Source organism: Salvia hispanica, chromosome 5 (genome assembly GCF_023119035.1).
Source record: "Salvia hispanica cultivar TCC Black 2014 chromosome 5, UniMelb_Shisp_WGS_1.0, whole genome shotgun sequence".
Classification (NCBI taxonomy): Eukaryota; Viridiplantae; Streptophyta; class Magnoliopsida; order Lamiales; family Lamiaceae; genus Salvia; species Salvia hispanica.
Genome location: NC_062969.1, coordinates 20,477,628 through 20,503,078, shown reverse-complemented (window position 1 = coordinate 20,503,078; position 25,451 = coordinate 20,477,628). Strand labels below are relative to the sequence as shown.

The 25,451-nt window shown below is 41.2% G+C and overlaps 3 protein-coding genes across 6 annotated transcripts; 1 reads left to right on the top strand and 2 right to left on the bottom strand.

Moving 5' to 3' along the window:
- Positions 1 to 228: 228 nt before the first annotated feature.
- LOC125188531 (probable mediator of RNA polymerase II transcription subunit 26b) lies at positions 229 to 3,060 on the bottom strand. Of its 2 annotated transcripts, none has more exons than XM_048085445.1 (9): positions 2,486 to 3,060; positions 2,336 to 2,404; positions 2,186 to 2,268; positions 1,837 to 1,889; positions 1,611 to 1,735; positions 1,470 to 1,515; positions 974 to 1,338; positions 787 to 877; positions 229 to 660 (listed from the first exon to the last, which is right to left on the bottom strand). In XM_048085445.1, exons 1-9 carry the CDS (start codon positions 2,837 to 2,839, stop codon positions 539 to 541), a joined length of 1,308 nt encoding a protein of 435 aa, XP_047941402.1. In that variant the 5' UTR covers positions 2,840 to 3,060; the 3' UTR covers positions 229 to 538. The 2 variants fall into 2 exon arrangements, with proteins under 2 accessions (XP_047941402.1, XP_047941403.1); XM_048085446.1 differs by having other exon boundaries at positions 1,470 to 1,497; positions 2,486 to 3,059.
- Positions 3,061 to 5,925: 2,865 nt separating this feature from the next.
- On the bottom strand, positions 5,926 to 8,349 carry LOC125188532 (mitotic-spindle organizing protein 1B-like). 3 transcript variants are annotated; one of them, XM_048085447.1, is made up of 3 exons: positions 8,235 to 8,349; positions 7,808 to 8,015; positions 5,926 to 6,132 (listed from the first exon to the last, which is right to left on the bottom strand). In XM_048085447.1, exons 2-3 carry the CDS (start codon positions 8,010 to 8,012, stop codon positions 6,125 to 6,127), a joined length of 213 nt encoding a protein of 70 aa, XP_047941404.1. In that variant the 5' UTR covers positions 8,013 to 8,015; positions 8,235 to 8,349; the 3' UTR covers positions 5,926 to 6,124. The 3 variants fall into 3 exon arrangements, with proteins under 3 accessions (XP_047941404.1, XP_047941406.1, XP_047941407.1); XM_048085449.1 differs by having other exon boundaries at positions 8,244 to 8,349; XM_048085450.1 differs by having other exon boundaries at positions 8,251 to 8,336.
- Positions 8,350 to 18,715: 10,366 nt separating this feature from the next.
- Positions 18,716 to 19,891, top strand: LOC125189596 (microtubule-associated protein RP/EB family member 1-like). The gene has a single exon (XM_048086858.1). It carries the CDS (start codon positions 18,716 to 18,718, stop codon positions 19,889 to 19,891), a length of 1,176 nt encoding a protein of 391 aa, XP_047942815.1.
- Positions 19,892 to 25,451: the final 5,560 nt, after the last annotated feature.

Genomic DNA, 25,451 nt, shown 5'->3' with positions numbered 1-25,451 from the left:
ATGGTAAGAAAGGGGGTTTGAATGTGGAGGTTGTTCTTATTTTACCGGAGGGGTTTGAATTAGCTCATTCCGATCGTATTTCTCCCGAAATGAAAGAAAAGGTGGGAAATTTGTCTTTTCAGAGCTACCGCCCTAATAAAAAAAATATTCTTGTAAAAGGGCCTGTCCCCAGCCAGAAATATAGTGAAATCACCTTTCCTATTCTTTCCCCCAACCCCGCTACAACCATGAGGAAATTCACTTCTTTTCATTCTCTTTTGTTTTTCCTTTTCAATTTGTATATAAGTTTGAATCCAAGTCTGAAGACATATAATTATGGGCTACTCTATGCTTTTCTAAACAATCGAATACAAGATCTATGCTACATGATTTCATTAAGTAGACCAAAATACCCCTCCCCGCCAACCTGCTGCTTAAATTTTCCAGGGGATAAACTGAATTGTCTGGTTAGCGACATCCTTCCAGTGGACTCTGACCGGAAGAGATGGAAGAGAATTGAGAATTATTACTATTATGTTTAGTAGAAGTAGTTACAATGCTATCGTCGTCCATTTGTCCATTGCCTGTTATGGTTGCCTGCCCTCATGTGTGGATTCCTTTGTTGGCTCTGCTTGGGGAGATCTTGCAACTCCACAACTTGTATGGTTCTCTGTTTCTTGGCTGTTTCAGACAGTGAGTAGCCACGTTCAACGATAAACATAAACATGCATATGATCACAATCATGCCATTCATGACTAATACCGGTAGTATATTTCAAATTTAGTTATAGTTGAGAGCAAGCTCACCATTTTCGGCTTCTTGATAGCGTTCCTGCAGTTTCCTTTTAGCAGCCTCTAATTTCATACGAACTGAAGCCTCGTTTTTCAAATTCACCTTCTGGAATTAAGTACAATAGAGCAGTGTGATGAGAAACAAGATAGCTATAGCTCGAATAGATACATACAATCACTACAGTGTTTGCAATGGACACACCTCCTGTTGTGGAGGCATTGGTTTCCTCTGCATTGGGCGATTTTCGGATTTCTTCTGGGTTTTGATGGTCTCATATTCAACCTTAGGTTTGGGAGAAGGTTTAAATCTACTGAGGGCCGATTCAGTGCTCGGAGGCTTTGGTCTTCCTAGTCCAGGTTCATCACTGGAAGGCCTATGAGGTTTTGAAGGGGCTTGTTTCATCCATGTAGCTTCCTCATTTCTCTTAGGCTCAGGTTTCCTGTCATTTGGAGGAGGGCGTGAGTCATGGGGGTTCTGAGGTCTCCATTTACGGTTGTCTGTTTTTGGAATAGTCGGCTTTCTGCCATTTTCTCGGTTCTTGTTGAACTCCCCACTGTTTCGAGGATCTGAAATAACATCCTCCTCATTAAGAAATAATCCATCTTTGTTTTTTTATAGTGGGAAATTCGACTAAGAACCGAATGGCATACGCCCAGAGAATAAACAGCAGCAGAATAGACAAAGGGAAGAAACTCACTTCCATCATCATCAATGCCATCAAAGAACTTTGTGATCGCGGTTGAATGCAAAAAAAAACAAGAAAACCAAGTCATTTTACTAACAAATTACAGTATATGACAAAGGTGGTTGTTTTACTGAAAAAGATGAGATATGGCACCTGTGACAGCTCCATTGAAGACGGGGTAGCAAAGAAAGCCCCTTCATCGAGTGGAGGAGATGGTAGACCTTCTTCTTCCTCTTTTTCTTCAACAACTGATGTTTTCACAGATTCTGTTGCCATATCTGCAGTTTGAAATTGTGATTAATGAATAATCCATTGAATCAAAACTAGATAGATGTTTTGATCTCTATCATTTTCAAAAAGAAACTTCAAGTTAAGACACCTGCAACAGCTACCGTAGCATTAACCCACGAATCAACCATCACTTTCCAATCCCTGCAAATCAGAAGCTCAAATTATAAGCAACTAGATGCAGAGTTGATGAAGTAAAAGGTATTGTTCGGCGCCAATAAATGATACATGTGCAACATCCCCAGCATTACAATTAAAGAATAATGAAATCCTAAAGTTTAACATCTTGCTTCATATATCCATTATGAAGTAAAGGAACAGAAGAATCATATAAAAGTGCCATCAAATCCTTGTTTTATAAACCAAAGATGAGCAATGTAACAAGATGAAATACAGAAAGCCACCACAACATCAAATAAGAAATATAGAAAATTCCTTACTCAATCAACATCCTCACTATATTCCGGATTTCCTTTGATCCATGCTTCCGGAGAGAATTAACAGACTTCCCAATCTCCGTAGCCTGACAGAATGAACAAGTGTCAACAAGAACAAAGCCAAAAAACGCAACAAGACCATTTAAGTCGAACCTTAAGTATCTCGACAGACAAAGGCATGAGCTGAAGCTTCCTCAAACAATCAAACAACAATGCATCAGACTGCAAAGGGAAAATAATAATAAGTACTGTATCAAATAAAGAAAGTAAGTGAAATAGATTAAATAAAAATAGAAAACAAACCTCATCCTCAAAGTGATCAACAACATCCTTGATCCTCAACACCTCGCCATAGAACTGCGACTCCTCCTCAATCTCATCAGTCAAAGCCTCAGCATAGCTATTCACCTTGCTCTCCTTGGTATCATCAATCTCGCTCTTCAATTTATCCTCACTCTTATCGCAGCCGAAACACTTGACCAGTTTGCACGTGAACAGCATCTCCGCAATCCGATCCCTCTTTAATCGGAAGTCGTGAGGGCAATCGGATGCAGCGATCAGTATCGCATGCTCGATTATGTTGAAAATGTCGGAGCTCGCACTTCGGAAATAATCCCTCCATTTATCCAGACTCACGGAGCCGGAGCCATCGCCCATGCCGACAAATTCAAATTAAAATTCAATTTGATTCCGATCGCACCACAGTTTCTGAAATTCGATCTCGATGAAAAAGTTTGGTTTCGATCGATCAATAATAGCTCTAGAATATATATAGAACAGGGAAGGAGTAATTCAAACAAACTGTCAAGTGATACAAAAATAAAATTATCAGTGGAGAATTTGGAGAAAGGTTTTTATTCGATAATGGATGGAATTTCAGAGAAGAATATATATATATATATATATATCAAAAGGGAATCAGAGTTATTCTCTCTCACTACAAAATCATATCCGGATAATGATGAGGAAGAAGATAGAATCAAAATTAAATTATGGAGTATTAAATTTTAGAGATTTTTTATGATGGATAAAGAAGAAAAAGCAGGTGATCAGCTTCAACTCTTTCTATGGCTCAGAGATTACTCATACATTAAATCATATTTACAAAATTTTATGACCAAATTGTCAACAACTCATAATCCACAAATTAAAGTCAACTTTCTCCTTTCCTTTTACACGAATTGGAAAATATATTTAATGTATTTGACAAAGTAAAATGGGTGAACGATTTCCTTTTTAAGTCTTCTCACTTATTCTATTGAAAACAAAAATATTATTATTACTAATCCAAATAAAATTGTTTATTAATTTTAGACGGAAGCGCATCTATGTGTTTAAATAAATGGTCATCTAACAATAATTAAACAATTACTACCTCTATCCTCAAATTTTGACACAGTTTACCATTCAATTCGTCTTTGAAAATTTGACACATTCACTTTTACCAGTTTTTGTAATGGACCTCATATTCCACTAACTCATTCCTATTCATATTTTATTATAAAACTAATACTTTAAAAGTAGGACCCACATCCCATCAACTTTTTCAACTCACTTTTCATTGGATTTCTTAAAATCCATACCGGATCAAATATGTGTCAAAATTTAGGAGACGGAGATAGCAGTTAAAATCTCGATAACAAGCTCTATGTTTTTTAAATACTGAAACTTCAAACCAACCAATAGTATCCTTATAATTATCAAAAATAATTTTTAAACCTGAACTATCGATTTAAATTGATACTCCTATCCTATCATTTGTCTATTTTTCGATACTATCAATAATGACATTGCATGACATGACATGCCTAATTGTCACATTCTATAATTCCTCCATTTTTTTTAAAATAGAACTATTTTCATTTTGAGTTGTTCTTTAAAAATAAAAACTTTAGAATCTTTCCATTTTAGGGCATAGATCCCACAATTCACTTACTATTTTTTTTTTCTCTTTCTCTCTCTTATTTTACTATTTTTTCTTTCTTCTCTTTTATTTTACCGATTATTCTCACTTACTTTACCAATTGTGCATTAAAATTCATGTCGTTTTAAATATTTATATTTTATTTTAATATGGAGGAAATATAATTTTTTATATTTAAAAAATATTACTCCACACATCTTAACTAAGGGTTAGGATCCCATGCCTTGGAAGAGCGCAAAGGCGGGGGTGCTATCCCACACACCCCATTATTTTATAAAAAAAAATTTATTTTATTTTATGAATCAAATAATGAGTGTGAAAAACAGCAACCCTTGCTGTGCATCCCTCCACAGTAGGGGATCTCTTCCCCTTAACTAAGATAACATATTTTTCTTTTTTAGTTTTTCCAATAAGAATGACACATGAGTAAAAATTCTATGATCATTCCGCACAATGATGGCATAATGATTTAGTGTACCACACAATTCGTTATACATATGATATAATTTCTATATTTAATATTATTTCACTTTCCATAGAATGATTAAATGAATGTCTACAAATTTAGCTATAAGTTTGTCAAATTTATGTCCAAGTGATGTGGTATGTGGACATTTTTTATTTCCAATTGTCTAGAAATTATTGGTGAGGCACACCAATGTCACCATGTTGAGGAATGACTATGAAATTTTTATTGGATAAGACATTCCTATTTTTGGTAGCTTTCTCTCTCCCATCAATTCATCCAATCTTATTTTTTTCTCTCTCTCCAATTACATATTCAACTCCCTTTCTCTCTCCTTTTAATACTTACATCCACTCTATTCTCTTCTCCAAATAACTACATTAACCAACAACTCTTAAAATTTCGTGCTAACTAAGAAATGTGTCATCTTAGTTGAGACGGGAGAGTACTATGTTGTACTCCCTCTATCACTGAAAAGTATGAACTAAGTATTTCCTTATTAGTCCGTCCAAGTTTGAACATCTTAATTATGGAATATTTAAACAATACATTATTCTTACACATCATTTTATTTATAACTCATACCATTATACTAAACTACTAATGATATGGAACTCACTCTTCACTAACCCTACTTACATTATTATTTATCTCTCTCTCACTCTCTCTTACTTTGCCAACCAATTATACATTAAACTCGTGACAAACAAAATGTTCATATTAAAGATCGGAGCGAGTGTTTGTTATTTTAAATTTGAAGTTTAAAGTGATAGTTATACTTAGTTTTGGCTTTCTTTAAACATACTCTCTCCATCCGACATCAATTAATTCAGCTTAAGTTTTAAGTAAGATAAAAAAAATTAGATAGAAAAAATTGTTGAATAGAGTGAATTTAGTAGGTGGAAGGGCAAAGCCTTTGCCTTTCATATGACCAAGGTGTTTTGGCCTTTCATAACACCATAAACTGTTTTATGTCTATCTCATTTCTATTGTTTTTGTCTATTTTTATTTTCTATATAGCTTCGCTCAGTTTTTCTCATTTTTAGTATCTTTTTAGAAGCTTTTCATTCAAACCTTCTCTTTATGGGTTCGATCCCTAAACACTAATTTTGAGGAGAACTTTAAATAAACGTAAATTAGCTATTTTTATGGGACAGACGAAAAATGAAAATATTCTTACTTTATGGGACGGGGGGAAGTAATAAAATATGAGGAGATTGATAGAATGTGAGGTCAAATAAAAAAGGAAAGTATGACAAGTTTGCTGTCAGATCAAAATAAACAAGTGTGACAATATTGACAATCAAACCAAAAAGAAAACTTGCACAAAGAGTATATTCTTAAAACTCACGGTGGATCAAAAGGTCACAAATTTTATAGAGCGAAGGGAGTGTAAAATTTGGACAATATTTGCAATCTAAAACAAAAGGGAATAGCTGTAGCACAAAAATATACACTAATTTCAAACCATCTATTAGTAAAATCTAAAATGCAGCAAAAGCCCTTTGCTGCCAGTCATCTTCTTCTTCGTAGAATAATTGTGAGGCCATGGTTACAGCCCTGCAGTTCAGACGAAAAAGAGATGTCAGGCGTTTATTATCACATCCCCTAACTAAACTGGGGGAACGTGGACAAACTTTCTATGAATTATAGCAGAAAACGTATAAAATGGCTGCCTCTATAGAAACTTGATGTGCACACGCAGAGCACAGGATTTTGATTGCTATGATGAGCCAATTGATGGATTCATGTACTTCATATAATAAGCATGTTTGGTAACCGTGTTAAATTAGCACAAGATAATTAATTAAGATGAGCTTAGAGATAAGGATATGCTATCGCACTATGTGAGGTTGTTAAATAATCCACCCTTTTGAACTAATTCACTCCGGGCCGAGATGGGCTTTGATGGCCTAATATGGCCATATTTTATCTACCAAACAGCCAAATAATTCATATATTTTGGTCTAATCTAGGCTACCAAACGAGCACTATTAGTTGTATAGATTCAGTTTATCATAGAAAAACTATGCATTTTGTTTTTTGGAAAAACTTCTTCAACATATGCAAAAGTAGGATAGGATGTGAAAGCTAATTAAGATAATGGTACCAGCACCGCCACATTGTATATACATCAACAAAGTAGCCATTTCAGATAATATGAGATTTTGATTTCTTTATGAAATAAAGAAGAAAACAGAAAGTCCAGACACTATAAAATTGACTAAAAATCATAGACCATCCTCACATCACATGTTATCTATAAAGTAACCGGGATGTAACTTAACATTAGCGAGATAATAGAAGCTTGTGCATATCTCCACCAAATCTTTCCCATAAATTCTACTAACAATACGAAGAAACCAAAAGTAAGTAGCACATTACTGTATTGTAGAGCATATTTAGGTTAGTTAATGTGCTACTTCAGTTCACATTTATTTATTGATTTCAAAAGGGTTGGTTTTGTTGGGTCGCTAGAGAAAAGCACGCAAAGAGTTTTTGAAATACTTGACAATGTACAACTTACTATATGTTCAAGACAGCTAAATAGTGCATGGAACATAAGTTCAAAGAATCTACTATGGCTTTAGCAATAGCAATGCCCTTCCCACAGCCCAGCCACATCATCGAAGCCTTCCCACAGCCCTCCCAACAACCGTCCCATTTATTCATTTTATCAAATTATATCAAATATTACGAAATTAATTAGAAAAATGAAATGGGAGTAGGGTATTTTATAGAAGCAAAAAAAAAAACGGCTAGACGGCTCGCCGAGCCCGTGCTCTCGGGTGCCCCTCCCCTTCCCCCACGACTCAGCTGTTGCAAAAGGGCCCTTCTAGGCGGTGGCTAGGGTTGCTAATGCTCTTAAGATCTATACATCCTCAACCAAAGACAGCCTCTTGACAGTTACAGTAAAATATAAACAATGACAGAAGTTGCTTCACATAATTGTCTCAATGAATAGCAATTTCAATATCTTAAGAAAACAATAAAACTCTTCTCTCATCCAAATTTAATGTAACAGACTATTTTGATGTAATTACAGTAGAACTAAGCATAATCCTTCCTGCAATGTTGAATGAATGATTTGAAATCTTTATTTTTCACTGAATTAATAATGCAAATCATACAACTAAGAATGAAACATGTAGTGAGGTTACAACCACATAACCACATAATCAAACAAAATTAGCAATATATGAACAAATAGCAAAACAAATTAATTCAGCAATACCTGTCACGGTGGAGGAAGAAGGAGGTGGTGATTCTCTACGAAGCTCCTTAACAACGGCGGCCAAAGATTCAGGGTTGATGCCCATCTCACAGAGTGCGATCAGAATCGAAAGCGTGTGGCGATCCAAACCAGTTTCTAGAATGTTCGACATGTGAAACGCCAAGTCGAGAGAATCACGCGCAGTTCTAGCTGCCTCCGGATCCATGCCCTGCACCAATTGTTTTTGCTAATTACTCATTTCCACAATCTATCAAAACCATCTACCAGATTTGTTTTCATTTTCAGTAGCAAAGCATCATATAAGAAAGAATCAAATCAAAAATTAAATTCCAGACCAGAGCAATTTCACGAATTGGGGATAGGGTTTTGAGTAAAAAAATCGCAATCAAAAGCAGGATCATAAAAAAAATGAGCTACACATGCGTACTCAACATACTACGGACAAGTTTCGCCGGTGAGTGACGGTCTACTTTCCTCTCCCGAGAGAAAATGCTGAATTTTCGATTTACAAGCTTTTTATTGATGATATGACTGTATTTTACTCCCTCCATCTGAATTTTCGAATTTAAGACTTTTTTTTTTTTTTTTTTTTTTTTTTTTTTTTTTTTTTTTTTTTTTTTTTTTTTTACGTTTCTTAAAACATGCGTCAAAACTAACTTATTATCCAATGATATAAAAGTGGATTTTCATTATTTCCTCTAAAAGATTCATACACCCGATTCTTAAAAATAGACTAGTTTCATCATTTTTAGTCGTTCCTCATAATGAGTCTAAATATAGTAAATTTTTAACACATTTCACGTTACTAATAATGTGGACCTCAAAATCCACTAACTTTAGAGCATCCGCAGCGGTTGGAGGAAGCTCGTCCGTCCGTGCCAGCGGCACGGTGCTGCTCTTAGCTAAGAGCACGTCCGTGCCGCTGAGCAGCCCTACGTGGCACGCTTCTGATTGGCCAACGGCATAGCCGTTGGCAATTTCGTTTTTTTATTTTTTTTTAAAAAAAAATTTGAAATTTATTTTAAAAAATGTTTTTAAATAAAAAAAAATATTTTCCCACTTCCCAAAAATTATATCCGTTTTCTACCCACTTTTAATTTATTTTTCAATTTTTTTCCCCAAAATTCACATTTTCATCTATAAATACCCCCACTCCAACACAAAAAAAAAAATCACATTCTCATCTATTATCTATTCTATCATCATCTACATTCTCTCATCTTTTCTCCTCATACTCTCTCATCTAAATTCCCACCACACTACACAATGTCCGGCTCCGGCGATCACCCCTCCGGCAATCGCGGTTTGAACCACGATTGGTTCGACTCGGGCCGGATATAGTCCGAAAACCCAATTTACGGCCCCTCCTCAAACCCAAGGTTCGCAAACTGCGGGTGGCTACCGTCCTTACCCGGTGCACGACCTAAACGCCCGGGTTCGGGTGGGCACCCGAACCCCGGATCGGGAGGGAGCAGCGGCTCAACTCCTACTCCTACTTACATGCTCCTACTCCTGTTCATGGCACCCGCACCCCGTACACTCCGGGTGAGATGATGGCGATGTTCAAAGCCTACTTGGCGAGTCTCCGAAGATCCGGAGGTCGGCACGAACCAAATCGGGAAACTTATTGGTGACGCATCACTCGCCTCTACAATGAAACCCGGCCGGCGGGAACCATCTATCGTAATGATAGTATGGTTCGCAATTGCGTCTACAGATGCAACGAGGCAATCGGGAAGTTCCAGGGGATTTACCTCCGGGAAGAGCGGTCGGCGGGGAGCGGCACGAACGAGTTCGACATCATCACTGCCGCCTTGGCGACCTACCAATGGGAGGAGTTCAAACCGTTCAAGTACCTCGATTGTTGGCGGGAGGGGCGCCTACATGCGAAGTATAGGGGCGGCATAGTAGCATCCTCATCCGGCTCCTCCGGCAAACGGTCCGGGTCGGTAGCCTATCCGACGGCGCCTCCGATGATGTGGCTACCCGGCTTGCCGGGAGCTAACTTAGGTAGCCCAGACACTAGCCCGAGCCGGTTCCGCCGGCCGGTCGGAAAGAAGAAGGCGACGACCACCCGCCGCCGCGCCTCGACTCCATCCGCCCCGCCCCCGCCGCCCCGCTCCCTTTGTGCCTCCTCCACCCCCGAACAACACGTTGTGGGCCATCTTGAGTCAACTCTATATGAACGATACGTCTCGGATGACTCCGGATCAACTTGCAACACATGAGCAAATGATCCGGGGTCTCAAGAGGCAATTGGAGTTAGAGGAATAGTCTTCCACGTTTGTAATTTTTAATTTGTAGGATTTTAATTATGTATTTTTTTATTTTCTAGGATTTTAATTATGTGTTTTTATTTTTTAGTATTTTAATTATGTAATTTTTATTTTTTAGGATTTTAATTATGTAATTTTTATTTTTAATGTATTTTTATAATGTAGAAATGTTTTTAATAATTGGAGTATTTAAATTGAATAATAGAATGGTGGGACCCTTGAGCTTGTCCTTAGCTAAGAGCACGGATGTGGGTGTTGTGCTCTTAGCTAAGGACAAGGAGTAAAAGTGGGTCCGGGTCCACCTCCGTGGTCTTAGCTAAGAGCACGGATGAGGATGCTCTTAACTCCATTCTTTTCCATCTTTTTTATCTTTTCTCATCTCTATCTTACTTTACTTGCACATTAAAACCCTTATCATTTACAAATTTGTCTATTTTTTAAGGACGTGGAAAATACTTTATTACTATTAACTACTCCTCCGTTCCACAAAAACATGTGCATTCCATTTTTAGAAAGTTATATCAATTTAATAATGTAGATCACACTATCCACTAATGCTACTTTAATTATCATTCGCATCATCTCTCTTACTTTATCAATTTTGTCTTGATTCTCGTATCCATTACCCATATTTTTATGTTGTTGAAAGAGAAAAAGAAAGAAAGCGAGAGAAGAGGTAGAAATTCAGCTTAAGTGGATGATCGTTGAGAGTTTGATTTTTCAGTTGTGTAGATTCATTTTGCGGTTTTGAGTGTTGATCTCATTCTTGTTTTTCATTCTCTACTAATCTTATTCATCTACTAAGGAGTGAATAAAGACCTAGTGTATGTTTTCCCGTGGATATAGTCTTAAGACGAAGCAACATTGTTCTTGAATTTCTTTACTACATTCATATTTTGAATTTATAATTATTTTTAACATTTTTTCGTTGGTGGTTTTAGATGAAGGTGAACTGTGGGAAGCGCTCTGCATTTTAGGAAGTCGACATCGAACCTAGCTAAGTTAGCCTCTGCCAATTTTCTTTTCTAGTCTTTTAAATGATAAGTCGTGAAAGGATATGTTATGTGCAATTTATATGTCATTTTTTGCTAGGTTGATCAATTAATTATTGTGTGTTATGTGTGACCAACGTTGCTTGGATCATGTTTGATATTTAATTCGATGGGTATGCTATGTGTTGCTATGTGTGGCATAGTATGTGGTGTTTGTTTAATCAGAGGTTTTAAGTCGATGATTAGTAGTTGGCATAACAACAAGGTATTAATTAATTAATTACACGAAAATTGAATTCATAAATAAAATGCAAAAGAAATAAGAAGAATTTATTTTCTAAGTACATTTTGGGCCTTCTACAAATAATATACTAAAACAAAATCTAACATTACAAACAATATACTGAAACTCAATCCAACAAATAATGTCCTTTGGAGTCATTCGCTTAAGCAGATTTGTGTTGGTCAGATTTATTACTTGAGCATATTAAATTGGGTATGGCCCACCACCGACTTATTTGATTACCTCGTTCGGGGTAACAATTTTGGGCCCTGATTAAGTAAAAGATTTATGCTTTGTCTCATAAAATAAAAGACCTGATTAATCGAAATGACTAGTTTGCCCTTAAAAAATTCAAAAAATTTGATATCTCGCGTAATTAAAATAAAAGGCGGTCATTTGGAGAACTAATCAAACTTTGTACTCAAATATATAACTCAGACGCTTGGATCACAAACATCCCTACCATTTACCGAGTGGAGCTCCAAAATGAGGTAAGCCAAGACCAACCCTTCACAACATTTTCCGCAGACGATGTTCTAGGAATGTGTGTTCACTTATATGACGATGTATATGGTCGGATCGGATGGTAGTTGTGGATATATTATTGATTTTATGAGTTTAATATGCAAAATTGGAGTCAATTATTGGTTATTTTTGACGATTGGTTGTTGCTATGAATACATGTGACTTCAATCATCTATGAACCATTTGTTGTGTGGGAACCTAATCAAATTTTGTGACATGTCATTTGGGTGTTTCCAAAGTTCATATAAATCTGGAGGATGATGTTATTGATATGTTTCCCATTGTTCTCGACTTTTGTGCATATGCGATTAGACGAACAGAATGAGAATGAGGGGATCTGGAGTAGTCGAAGTGGGAAATCCATCACGAAGTCATTTTGTTAACAAATTCCACAGTACTCTATTCATGTACCTAATATACATATAACGCCATCACTGGTTGTAGTTGATGTGTACAATTGGTTGCAGTTAACCCTCGGTCACCACGCCGGAAATTTCGTAAAGACGACCGATCTCGTAGGATGTGGACGGTTATAGAGGAAGAAGTCATGGCTGCCTGTATGCTCGACCTCGTCGCTAGGGGGTGGAAGTCTGACAACGGCTTTCGGGCTGGGTATTTGGGGAAGATCGAGGACGCCATCCGAAAGGAATTTCCAAACACGGACATCAAAGGCACGCCACATGTAACATCGAAGATAACTGCTTGGAAGAAGAGCTACACTAGCCTAAAAGGTATACTTAGTAAGAGTGGCGTTGGGTTCAATTTTAACAATGAATACAAGATCAAATGTGATGACGATCAATGGGAAGCAATCGTTATGGTAAGGAGTTGTATCATTGGAAATACTATATTCGAAATAGCACTCTTGAACTAAACGGCTAATCTTGTATGCACTAATGTAGGCTGACAAGGACGCCCAGTATATGCGCCATATGTCTTGGACGCTATGGGAAACGTAGAAGCTAATCTTCGGCAAGGACCGTGCGAGTGGGGGCGGTGCCGAGTAGATAAATGATGTGGCTGATCGTATGCGTGCCCATGCTGCCGCGCATTCTGAAGTGAATGAAAACGAGTACAATCATGGCCTGGATGAGCCGTCAGCAGATAAGACATTTCCTTCTTCACGGCCGAGGGGAAATCTGGACATGAGTTCGGTAACAGTGACTAACAAACATCCAAAACAAAGTTCGGCTGTAGTAAGAAGCGCAAGGTCGATGGTCCTGACACTGCACTCAAGGAGTTTCTAGCTAAAACAACCGTTTGGAGGTGATTTCATCCAGGATCGGGTATGAGTTCGATCTTGGGCAGGCTAGGCAAGATGTGTTTGATAAGTTGGGTACTGTCGATGGTCTCACACTCGCCTAGAAGTATCACCTTTGTAATATCCTAGGTGATAAACCGCAACAGATGGAGATGGAGATGGAGGTCTTTTTGGGCATGCCAGCCTCCGCTCATCGTGGATACCTACTTATGTGTATCGAGAAGAATGACAAGGGGGCTTGAATGGCAGTTGGATCAGAGACTTTTGGGTACAGTTCTATGTTTAATTAAGCTTATATTTATGATGCATATTGAACTCTAGGATATTAGTCGTGTAGCTTTTATTTTGGTTGTTATTTTGATGCTACGTTCACACATATGTGTAGCCATGAACAAACTTCTATTTTGATGCTACGAAGACACATATGTGTATCCAATGTATGTAATTTTTCACAAGTAATGGATAATATATTATCGTATTCTTAAGTGGTGAATGGACATAGCACCAAATGCATATTGAAGGAGATAAACTAAGAATAATATATATGTTAATCCTAACCAAAAAGGAACATGCGAACAATATACCATGTAGTACTCAAAACACCTATTCACTATACATATGGGCACACCACAAAATAACATAGTAACAACCAAACCTATTCACAAGCTTTAACTACTACACGATGAGTCAAGCTTACGAGTAGCAAAAGATAGGTCCCAAATAGATATTTCCAAATGTATGACATTTATTATACCAATTAGAAACGTAACTAGTCATTTGGGCACCCATGAGCCGATCCATTCTTCACGATCTACACTCTTGGTTTTTTGTAAATATATGGCCACCGCCGCTTAGGCGAGTTCGACGCACACAAACTCGTGTTTGGTGAGAACCTTGATGGACCAACTTTGTCTTTCTTTGCTTCGGGTTGGGTGGGCAAGTCCCTACCCTTCTCAATCCTAGTGTGCAGCTTCTCGTCGGCGTCCAAGTCAATGAAACAAATGCCAACTTCATTTGATGACTCGCGATCCCTTGGGGGTTCGACATCCTCTGGAAAGAGCTTACGACGAACCGTTCGTGGTGGGAAAACCGCCAGCAAGTTCACCTCTGCGTCGCATCCATTAATCTCGTAACAGCGTGGCTCATCAGCGGATACCTTCTTTGTCCGGTCAGATATGACTACAACTTCTACCTCCCCTTCCTTCTTTACATCGCCTAACATGTACAAGCAAGCGAGCTTCGAGAAATGGGGGTAATCACTACAGTAATATGCCCCGGCCAAAGGAGTTTTCTGCAATGGTTGAAAGTGTAACACATCATACCTAGAGAATCATTGCCCGGAGGTCATCGTTGGCCCGTACAAATGCCGCCCGGACGTCCCACAAAGCTCCGTCGTCCTGCAACGCCTTGAAAGTGTCATACCTAAGTTTCATGAAATCAAGTCGCTTCTTGATTTCCGACTCAGTAACTTGGATAGACATCTTCGCTGCCACCTCCTGCTGCGCTGTCATCACGAACCATTGGGGGAAGTCATGGAGCATCCAGTGCATCGTTCCTTTCAGCTTAATGATCGTGTTTAACACGATCTCATCAACCTCTGGCGACCACTTACCATAATACAAATAGGATGCTTGTGGGAGAGAGGTAATTATGTTCGTAGATGGAATTTGGGGGCAGGAAAGTTGGAGCATGTAAATCGAAGTGAGCTACTGCATGCTTAAATAGAAAGGTTAACATTGATTCTATGATTGACATTTATCTACCCCGCCCCTTAAACCTATCTCTGGCCAACTAAAACAAGGAACAATTACGGAATTCTGTCAGAAGTCGGAACTAGCGGGATTCGTAGGGGCTTTACTACCGGCCAGTATGGAGGAAAAATCAGATGGTGAACAAGAGCGAGAGGAGGATTCTAAAAAGAACCCTCTACCTACAGACACGATACCCCCACAAGTGGAGTTAAAAAGGTTGCCAGCGAACCTTAAGTATGCCTACCTCGGGGAGGAAGACTCGTTCCCTGTAATCATCAATAGCGGGTTGACTGAAGAGCAAGAGGCAAGACTACTAACCGTGCTGAGCAAAAACAAGAAGGCTATTGGATGGAGCCTTACGGACCTGGTAGGGATAAGCCCGGATGTATGCATGCACCACATTAGGCTGGAGGAGGGAGTCAAGGCGCATAGAGATTCGCAAAGAAAGGTGAACCCAAACATGCGGGAAGAGATACCGAAGGAAATCTTGAAGTTGCTCTCACTGGGCATTATATACTCGGTACCCGATAGTGAATGGGTCAGCCCAATCCATATGGTCCCCAAGAAGTTAAGGATCCAGGTGGTTAAGAATGAGAGGAATGAGCTAGTGCCCACCAGACTAGTCACGGGATGGCGAATGTGTATAGATTACCGGAAGCTGAACACTACAACCAGGAAGGACCATTTCCCCCTGCCATTCATCGATCAAATGCTGGAGCGACTGGCTGGGAGGAAGTACTTCTGTTTTTTGGATGGGTACATTGGCTACTTTCAAATCTACGTGAATCCGGAGGACCAGGATAAGACCACGTTCACCTGTCCTTTTGGAACCTATGCGTATAGGCGTATGCCGTTTGGCCTATGCAACGCCCCCGATACTTTCCAACGATGTATGATGAGCATATTCTCGGATTTAATTGAAGATTGCATAGAGATCTTTATGGATGATTTCACTGTCTACGGAGACTCTTTCGACTCGTGCTTGCAACATTTGGATGTGGTGCTAGAAAGGTGCCAAGCAAGGAGTTTGGTTTTAAATTTTGAGAAATGCCACTTTATGGTTACAGAAGGAATCGTCTTAGGACACGTGGTGTTAGAAAAGGGAATCCAAGTGAATCAAGCTAAGGTCGAAGTCATATCCAAACTGCCCTTCCCTACTGACCAGAAGAGAATAAGAGGTTTTCTGGGCCATGCTGGATTTTATCGAAGATTTATCAAGGATTTCGCCAAGATTTCCCAACCCCTTACCAGACTTCTCCAGAACGAGGTGGAATTCATTTTCGACGAGCATTGCAAGGCTGCTTTCAACCTTCTTAAGGAAAAATTGATCTCTGCACCGATTATTCAAGCTCCTAACTGGGATCACCCCTTCGAGGTGATGTGCGATGCCAGTGACTATGCCGTGGGGGCCGTACTGGGTCAGAAGATCGATGTGAAGAGGTACGTGATATTCTATGCATCTAAGACCTTAAATCAAGCCCAACGGAACTATGACACCACCGAGAAGGAGATGTTGGTTGTTGTCTATTCATTCGAGAAGTTTAGGCAAGTACCTATTAGGATCCAGAGTCATCGTCTATACTGATCATGCGGCAATTAAGTATCTCATTGCGAAGAAGGAATCAAAACCCCGACTGATCAGATGGGTGCTGCTTTTACAAGAATTTGATTGGGAAGTAGAAGACAAAAAGGGGGTTGAAAACAAAGTAGCGGACCACTTGAGCAGAATAGTACAAGAAGGGAACAGTGAGGATGTGAGAGATCGATTCCCGGAAGAGCATTTGTGTGAAGTGATTTTCTCCGCAAGGAAGATCGACTAGGAAGAAGTAATGAGGCTTACTGGGCAGGACGCAACAACCAAGGGCAAGGAGAAAGTAGGACAGGAACCCTGGTATGCGGACTTGGCCAACTACCTAGTGACGGGAGAGCTACCAATGGTGCCAAACGTGACAAAGGCTCAGAGGATGAAGATCAATAGTGAAGCAAAGTATAATTTCTGGGATGACCCATACTTGTGGAAGGCAGGAACCGACCAAGTTATAAGGAGATGTGTTCCTGACTGGGAGCAACGGGATGTACTAACGCACTGCCACTCCTTGGCATGTGGAGGACATTTCGGACCAAGGAAGACTGCCAGGAAAAGTGTTTTGGATAGCGGATTCTATTGGCCAACTCTGAACAGAGATGCGTACGAGTTCTGCAAGGGCTGTGACCGCTGCCAACTGACCGGTGGGATCTCCGCGAGGGATGAAATGCCACAAGTTCCAGTGATTGTTTGTGAAGTGTTCGACATCTGGGGCATGAACTTCATGGGTCCTTTTCCCTCATCTTATGGGAATTCCTACATCCTGGTGGCAGTTGACTATGTATCAAAGTGGATAGAAGCCAAAGCCACGAGCACTTGTGAATCTAAAGAAGTCACCAAGTTCCTCAAGAGTCATATATTCAGCCGATTTGGGATACCGAGGGCAATCATCTCCGATCAAGGGACTCACTTCTGCAACCGAACGGTCGAAGCATTGATGAAGAAGTACGGGGTTCATCACCGCCTATCTAGTCCTTACCACCCTCAAGCCAACGGGCAGGCGAAGATCTCAAACAGGGAAATAAAGAGCATCTTAGAGAAGACAGTCAACCCCTCTAGAAAAGATTGGAGCACAAGGTTGGAGGATGCTCTGTGGGCATATCGGACAACCTACAAAACACCTATCGGGATGTCCCCATATCGCATCGTCTTTGGGAAGATGTGCCACTTACCAGTGGGAATTGAGAACCGAGCGTACTGGGCAGTTCAACAAGTTAACATGGATGCTAAGGCCTGTGAAGAGGAAAGGAAGCTGCAGCTACAAGAGCTGGAAGAACTCAGATTGGAGTCGTTTGACTCAGCCATGTGGTACAAGGAGAAAACAAAGATGTGGCACGACAAAAATTTGAGAACCAAGGATCTCCATGTTGGTCAGAAAGTACTACTCTTCCAGTCAAGATTGAAGCTAATGCCTGGGAAACTCAAGTCAAAATGGGCAGGACCTTACATTATCACTGCACTACGTGCTAATGGAGCGGTCGAGATTTCAGGGAGTGTCCCTAACTCTGAACCTTTTGTCGTTAATGGGCATAGATTAAAAATATATAGGGAAAATGAAGAGATGTGTGTAGTGGAAGAAATTCCACTACACTTCAATAGCGTCTAAATGACCAGTAGAAAAGGGGTTTGGAGTTCCACCTGGTCAACGTAATATGATTTGTGCTTATTGACCAGGTAAAACTTTAAATACCCTTAGTAATGATGTAAATATTGTGAATATTTAGTAATTTAACTTAAGTTAAGTAGGAAAAAATACCAAAAAGATTTTCGGATCTTAAATATTAATTTGGAGTCCGTGCTGACCACGAGGATACCACTTGGGTGAAACTCTGAATTATATTTAAGAGCCATTTATTTGCTCTATTTCTATTTTTAGCTAATTGAGAAGGGGGAGATGAGTGAAGTTTGAATTTTGGGGTGTTGCAACTTTGCAGGCGAGTGTAGAGACTGGGAGGGCGCGTGGAGCAGAGACGTGACAGGGGACGTCCAATCAGCTGCGAGAACGCCCAACCGCCTCCCACCCGAAGCGTCGCAACCTGGCAACCGCCTACAACCGGTCAAAACCCTCAACTGCCCACCCCACTATAAAATACCCCACCGCCTACTCCCCTTCACTTTACAAACCCTTACCTGCATTCTCTCACCCACAACCACCACCCCACTCTGGAAACTACCACCCACCAAAAACCACCGTGAACCACTAACTGAAAAAGAGAACCACCACCGATACAGACCATGGCGAAGAGAAAAGCAACCAAAAACCCAGCATCTACCACCGGCGAAGACCCCCCAGAAGTCCGAGCGACAGCCGAATCGCGGCCGTCGAGTCCGCAACGATCACAGCCAACGCCGACGACACAAATTCCGGCAATGGTTCCTTTAGACGCACTGGCGGCGTACCTGAGGCAACAGGACCCGAACAAGGATTGGACAGCGACCCTGGCTGGATTTAGCCTGACCGGAGGAATGCCGGCGACACCAAACCCTACCCCAACTGCGACCACAGTAAACCCACCCATCACCACCCCAAAAACCTCAAACCCGACATCCGAAAAGACCTCCCCAACAGTAACTGCACAATCAGAACCCTCTCACCTTTCTCCCATACACCAACAAACAGAGCCGCTCGACGTTAGCCCTCTTTCCGCCTATCAAGATCCCAACTGGGGAGAAACAGAGGAAAAGGAGAGCGGAGAGAGAGTAAGCGAGGGCGAGAAGGGCGAAGCAGAGGAGATAATGGCCACTGAAGCCACAGCCGATGAAGCAGAGAAGGAGGAGATAGACCTGAACGAAACGGCCAAGAAGCAAGGGTTAATGACGGATGAGGAGTTCCAATCGGTTTTACACAAGGGAGATAGGATCGTGGTAAATACTGAAGGGGTGGCTGAGGTACTGGACCTCGCATCCCAGGCAGTAGGAAGATGGGAAACAACCATGGAAGCAGATGAGTCAGAGGGGGTAGTCCACCAATCCGTGGAGGAGATGATAGAAGAACAAACCGAGAAAGCTGAAAAACTTGAAGAGGAGAGGCAGGAACCAGAAACACAACCAGAGGAAGCCTCAATAGTGTCTAAACCAAAGCCAGTAAAGAGGAAGCTAGTGTTGAAGAACGACCCCAAGGCAGAAAGGCAGAAACCCCAAAGAGTGTCACAGAGATGCTTAGGAAAGTGGAAGTCCAACAAGGCAGGAGCAAACACAGCAGTAGATGCAGTGGAGGTCTCTAGCGAAGACGAGAGGACTACTCCTACAAAACCTGGGGAGGAGCCCTCGAAAGCTAGCCAGAAGGACACCCAAATAGCAACATGGACAGTATCATCAACGTCGACTGACCAGAAGGAGAATGCTGACAAGGTGGCTGAGGGTCTGGACCTCGCATCGAGTCGTAGGTCGGGAGGAGGCGACAAGAAGTGATACTAGTACCCGCATGGTGACCGAGCCTACTCCCCAGGGAGGCCACTTCAACACAAGCCGACGAAGAAGCAAAGGCAATGGAAGTCGAAGAAAAGTACATCCAGGAAAGAAAGAGAAAGGGGAAGGCCCCTGTCAAGACAAAGCAAGTCGTAAAGAAACAGCGCACAGCCAATGCCAGCATAGTGATCAGAGAGACAGAAGAAAGAAGGAGGTTAAGTGACAGCGACTACACTTCCAACGAGGAGTCAGACTCAGAGAGCGATATCTCTCTAGAAGGGGAAGAGTATCATGAGCAGCAGCTCCTCGACAACCACCAAGAACTAGTCCACCCTCCGGTAGAGAGGATTGTGTACCGACGGTGGAGGGTAAAGCTCACTGATGAGCTTATGGAGGACATGAAGTGCTACAACACCAAAAAGCTTCAAGACGCATTTGACGACAAGAAAGATAGCAGCAAGCAAGTCAAATGTGGAAAGGTACTCCACATACCCTCTTTAGATGAGTTATCTGTTCGTGATTCATTCCTAGCCAGTATGGAAGCATTGGGATTTGAGTGGCTTTAGAGAATAAGGACCCGGAGATATCTGTGAGATTAGCGAAGGAGTTCTTCACCACGTTTAGGTTCCAAGTCACAACGGACCTAGACGAGGTGTCAATTTCCTTCAGGATATTCGGTGGAGAGCTGTCCATGAGTCTGATCGAATGGACCATGCGACTGGGAATGTGTAGCCTGGAGGAGGCTATAGGACCAGAATGGAGAAGCCGAGAGAAGGGGGTACCGAGGAGATACATAGACTTTGAGCCCCAAGAAGCCTGGGAGGAGCTAACCCACCCCGATGCTGGTCAGTTCGCCTCCACTACATCCAGATCCACCCATTTCAACAATTCCATGCTCAGACTAGTGCAACTCTACTTGGGATACAACTTACTGGGACAGAGTAATTCGGCTGCCAGAACATCTATGGCTGAATTGTACATGGTGTGGTGCGCTAATCGTGGTAGGAGGCTGCATTTGGGATTCTGGACAGCCTACCAATGCCACCTGATAGCAACCCACCCAGCTAGGAACTTGTCCCTCTGCCACATACTAGGAGCCTTCGTGCGCAACAACATCATCATAACAGAGGCAGAAGACCTATCTCCGATGTACATGGTCGACGCTCCTGGCCTGTTCGATATACCCTTCTTCGTCCGCACAAACTTGGTATACTATAGAGAAGGAGTGCCCCAATTCTACCCAATGGGAGAAGCCCTTGGTGGAAGGGCACAACAAGTCCAAGAGGGGCAAGCTGGGCAGATTGAACAAGCGCAAAGGCTAAGGCAAGAAAATCTGGAGAGGGCAGTCACTGAGCTAGCGGAGGAAAATAGACAATCACGGGCAGAGATGGCAAAGCTGACAACCCTGATGGAGAGCATACTGAAGGAATTAGCGAGAGGAAAGGAAAGCACTGGAGCTGGAACAAGTGGACATGGAGGCCAGAACGATGCACCCACCGAACCTGAGGAAGAAGAAGGTGATGAACAAGAGGAAGCAGATGACAACCAACCGGAACCCACTGAAGAGGAACCAAAGGAACCACCTGCACAGACCCCTGCGCCAAGGAGGAGCAGGAGGAACGTTTGATCGAACCACCCCCCAAACTGACCAGTTAGTTTTCTTTTTAATTTTTAGTTTTCTTTTATTTCTGTTTTCTTTTACTTTTGTTAAATAGGTAGAATTATGTGTATTTAAGGTGAGCAAACCCCATTCATAACACTTAGCCTATCTAATAGTCTAAGTGTGAGAAGTAAAGGGTTTGCTACTTCGGTGCATGTGTCTTGTTTATGTTTTTTGTGTTTTTTCATAACCATGCTAACTCACACTTAGCCTACTGTGTAGTCTAAGTGTGAGGAGTTTATATGTGTATATAGCATGTTTTGTAATATTCTGTTCTGTTTTGTTAATTCTATGTGTATACCTGAAACTCTCCCACTTAGCCTATTGCATAGTCTAAGTGTGAGAAGTTTTTAGATATAATATGTGTTTGTTATAAATGTGTGTCTGTCATACTAGCCATTCCCATTTTTCACTTCACAGCCCGTATCTGGGGCAGACACTTGTGAAGGGAGAGGGGGGAGCAAATGGCCAGTATGACATGTGTAAATGTGTTATGTGAGTCAGTGCATGTTAGTGTTTTTAGGGTTTGTTTAGGTCTAGGAATTATGTGTTATGTGTTTTTTATGAATGGGCTTAAAACTCAACTGCCTCGAACTGACGGTGAGGGGAATTGAGGGAGATAAGGCATGCCGGAAAACAGAAACCACCCCCTCCAGTAACCCCTAGTCAGTATAGATGATGCAAGTATGAAGGAAAAACTCATCCCTTAGGTCAGACACGAAAGCCCTCTTAAAAGGTGAGTTAGAAGCCCAAAGTGGAACTGCTTTCCACTAAACACTGAAAAAAAAAAAGAAGTGGCTACCACATGATGTCTAGGGCAAGGTGACCGCGTGTAGCAAACCCTGAAGGCAGTAGGAAACCTTGAGGAAAAAAAAAGAAAAAAAAAGCTGCCCTTAGAACCCCATTTTCTAACCTGATCTAAACCCCGAAATAACCCATCAGCCACTGGACTGTGTGTGTGCAAGGCATAAGGCAAGGAGACAACTGCCCAGGAGGACATACAAAAGAAACCAGCTGAAGAAAAGAAAAGCAAAGAAAGAAGGAGAAAATCGATCTAAAAAAATCCAGATCCAAAAATATAAGAAGGTATAAGGGTGGCAAAGCCACAGAAAAGAAAATCGAAGAAAATGGTCGCAGATACTTGACCGCAAAAAGAAATGGGAGGAATAAGGAATAAGGGTGGCGAAGCCACAAGGATGCTACTGACCGGTTGGAAGCCAATGCCGAAATTGTCCATGGGAGAAGAAGCCCTAGCCAGATGCCCAAATGCACACAGTTCTCCCACATGTAATAAGTAGTTAGTTTTTGAACCTTAGAGCCTTAGGAACAACCACCCCAAACATTACAAACCAATAGCCCCGTTACAAGCCTTAAAGACCTTCAGGAGCTGCACGTGAGATCTGAGTCCGAAGCATCTGTGGTTCAGCATTGAGAGAAAACAGTCCTAACATCCCCTGTGAGGAATGAGTGACTGAGTGAACCCAGTGTTTGGCCTAGGATTGGGTGATCCTGACAAGCGGATATACTGACTGGGGAGGAAAAGGGGGGCGGCGGAAGTTCAAGGCTGCCTAAGGCCGGATTGCACCTGATCTCGAAGGGAGGGATAGTTGAAAATATAGCCTATTCTATGTGTTTAAGTTATTCATATGTGTCATGTGTTTGTGTCGTTGTTTTTTTTTCTTTGCGTCAGAGTCTTGAGTCTAGTTAGGTAGAGTCGGTCAGGGGGAGTAACCAGGCTAAAATTCGACTTATTTCTTTTTGTTTGTCTTCACGCTTGAGGACAAGCATGTGGTAAGTGTGAGCAGTTTGATAAGTCGTATTCTAAGCCTTGGTTACTGGTCAGTATGTCGTGAAATGCATGTATTATCTGCAAAACAGTTGCTCAAGTGTGCGGGATTAAGGGATCCAAGTCGGTAGGAGACGATTCAGGTGCAATACTGACCAGGATGCATGCCCGGAGAAAAGGCTCGAGATGGAGAAGAAGGATAGTTGGGATGATCATTAACAAGGGCAGAAAAGTCAAATCGTGAAGGAAGTCTACCCTAAAAGCAAGGGCAAGCCTCCCTATAAAAGAAGCCACTTGGAGAGAGAAAGGGAGTTCGTTCTTTGGAGTTCGCAAGTTCGGTTCTCATACACACTTAGTAGAATTCTCTCTAGAAGATCAATCCTTCAGCATTGTCCAATCTCTCGTTCCTCGCCACGGCTATGGTCACTTGACGTCCAAGAGTCTGCCGGAGAAGTCATCGATCTACCGTTCCAGCCAGTTGCCGTAGTAGTATAGCAGTATCACCGCCCGAAGTGGCAAAACAATCGTTATTTGCTTTCTAGTTTAATTTTACCTGTTTACTTCGTTGGATCTATTGCAAACATTTATCTTTGTTGCCTTTTGAAGTACTTGGTGAAGATCCAAACGTTTAAGTTATGAAATTTCTATTCCGAATGTCTCTTTGGTTTGAGTTTGCTTCATTCTTCCTAGGAAAGTTAGATTTAGTTATCGCCTTTAACCTTTAAATGCGTGCATGTATTTTCCTTCGAGTAGGCTTGATCTGTAGTTGTTGATCGAATATTGTAGTTACGTCTCAGTTTGAGTTTTCGTGCATGAGTTTCCTATTCTGCACTGTGATCACCACTTGCATGTTAGTCAGTAGAGGTAGTCTGTAGTTTCAGCTGTTCATCTTAAGTTAAGCATTTTAATCAATGGATCTTGAGTTCGAAGTCATGAATCTGAGTTTAGTCATGGTGTTTGTGTTCATATAATTTCTGTTAATGCTTGGTGAAGAAGAAAACGTCAAAATCAATTTTAGTTTGGACCACTTTACTTTTAAGTTACTTTTGCTTTTGTCCCCTACTTTTCGGTTGTACCTTCCAGACCTGTCAGAGAGCCAACCAGCCACCAGATATACCTTGTTGTCTAAATTTCCTCTTTTAGTAACTGTCTACTTTTCATATACCTCTGAGACACCTTGTCCCCTGTTTTCACGAACACAACCACATGCATGTTATTTTCACGCCTACTAGTCAGTAGAGCACCACCTTTATTTCTTGCCTAGGTAAAATCTCAACCCAAGCGTGGTAGCTAACCAAAAACACCCAGGAATGTCACCGCAGTATCCGAACGTGTCCGGATTGGGATTCGACCCTTACCTCCATTATACTAATCAGTAGAAGTGGGTTGAGGAATATTTGTTTGATAATAGGTTCTGGTTATCGTGCCGACGACTCGGCTAGGTCGGGAATCTCATCCTGATCAGTTGAATACAATCTTGCAGTTACATACGTTGACCGAGAGAAAACCTGCGCTTTTAGCCATTTTTCTTCAAGGCCTGCATTTGTTGTCTGTATTGCATCACCTTAGCCGTCGAGTGGCTTGCATAGTTGGTCTCCAGTGCTGTCCAAATGTCTCTTGCAGATCTGAGTCCTACCACCAAGGTCAAGGCAGTCTCTGAGAGAGAAGATAGGAGCCATCCTGCCACTCTTTTATCTTGCCTTTGCCATGTCACAAAGGCCGGATTCAACACCATCGATTCACCATCTGAATCTGGAATAAGCTTCTCAGGAGGATTAGTTTCTCCTGTAAGAAACCCTTCAAGGCCGTAGCCATAAACGGCAACATCTACTTGTTGCTACCACATGAGAAAATTTCCATCACTCAACTTGACAGAAATAGGAGGTAACTGAGAAAAGATAGGAGGCAGTGTTGCCAGTTGTATAGTTTCGTTGGCTTCTGCCATTTTTGAAAAAGAAACAAGAAACTAGGTTGAGTAGGTAGGAGAGACATGATCAAAAGGATCCTGCTCTGATACCATGGAAAGATCTCATTGAATTCATGAAGGAGAAAGTAGAATGCAGAATTTGCTAAAAATAGTTTGAGAGAAAGTTACTGTTTCATTGCATAAAGACAAA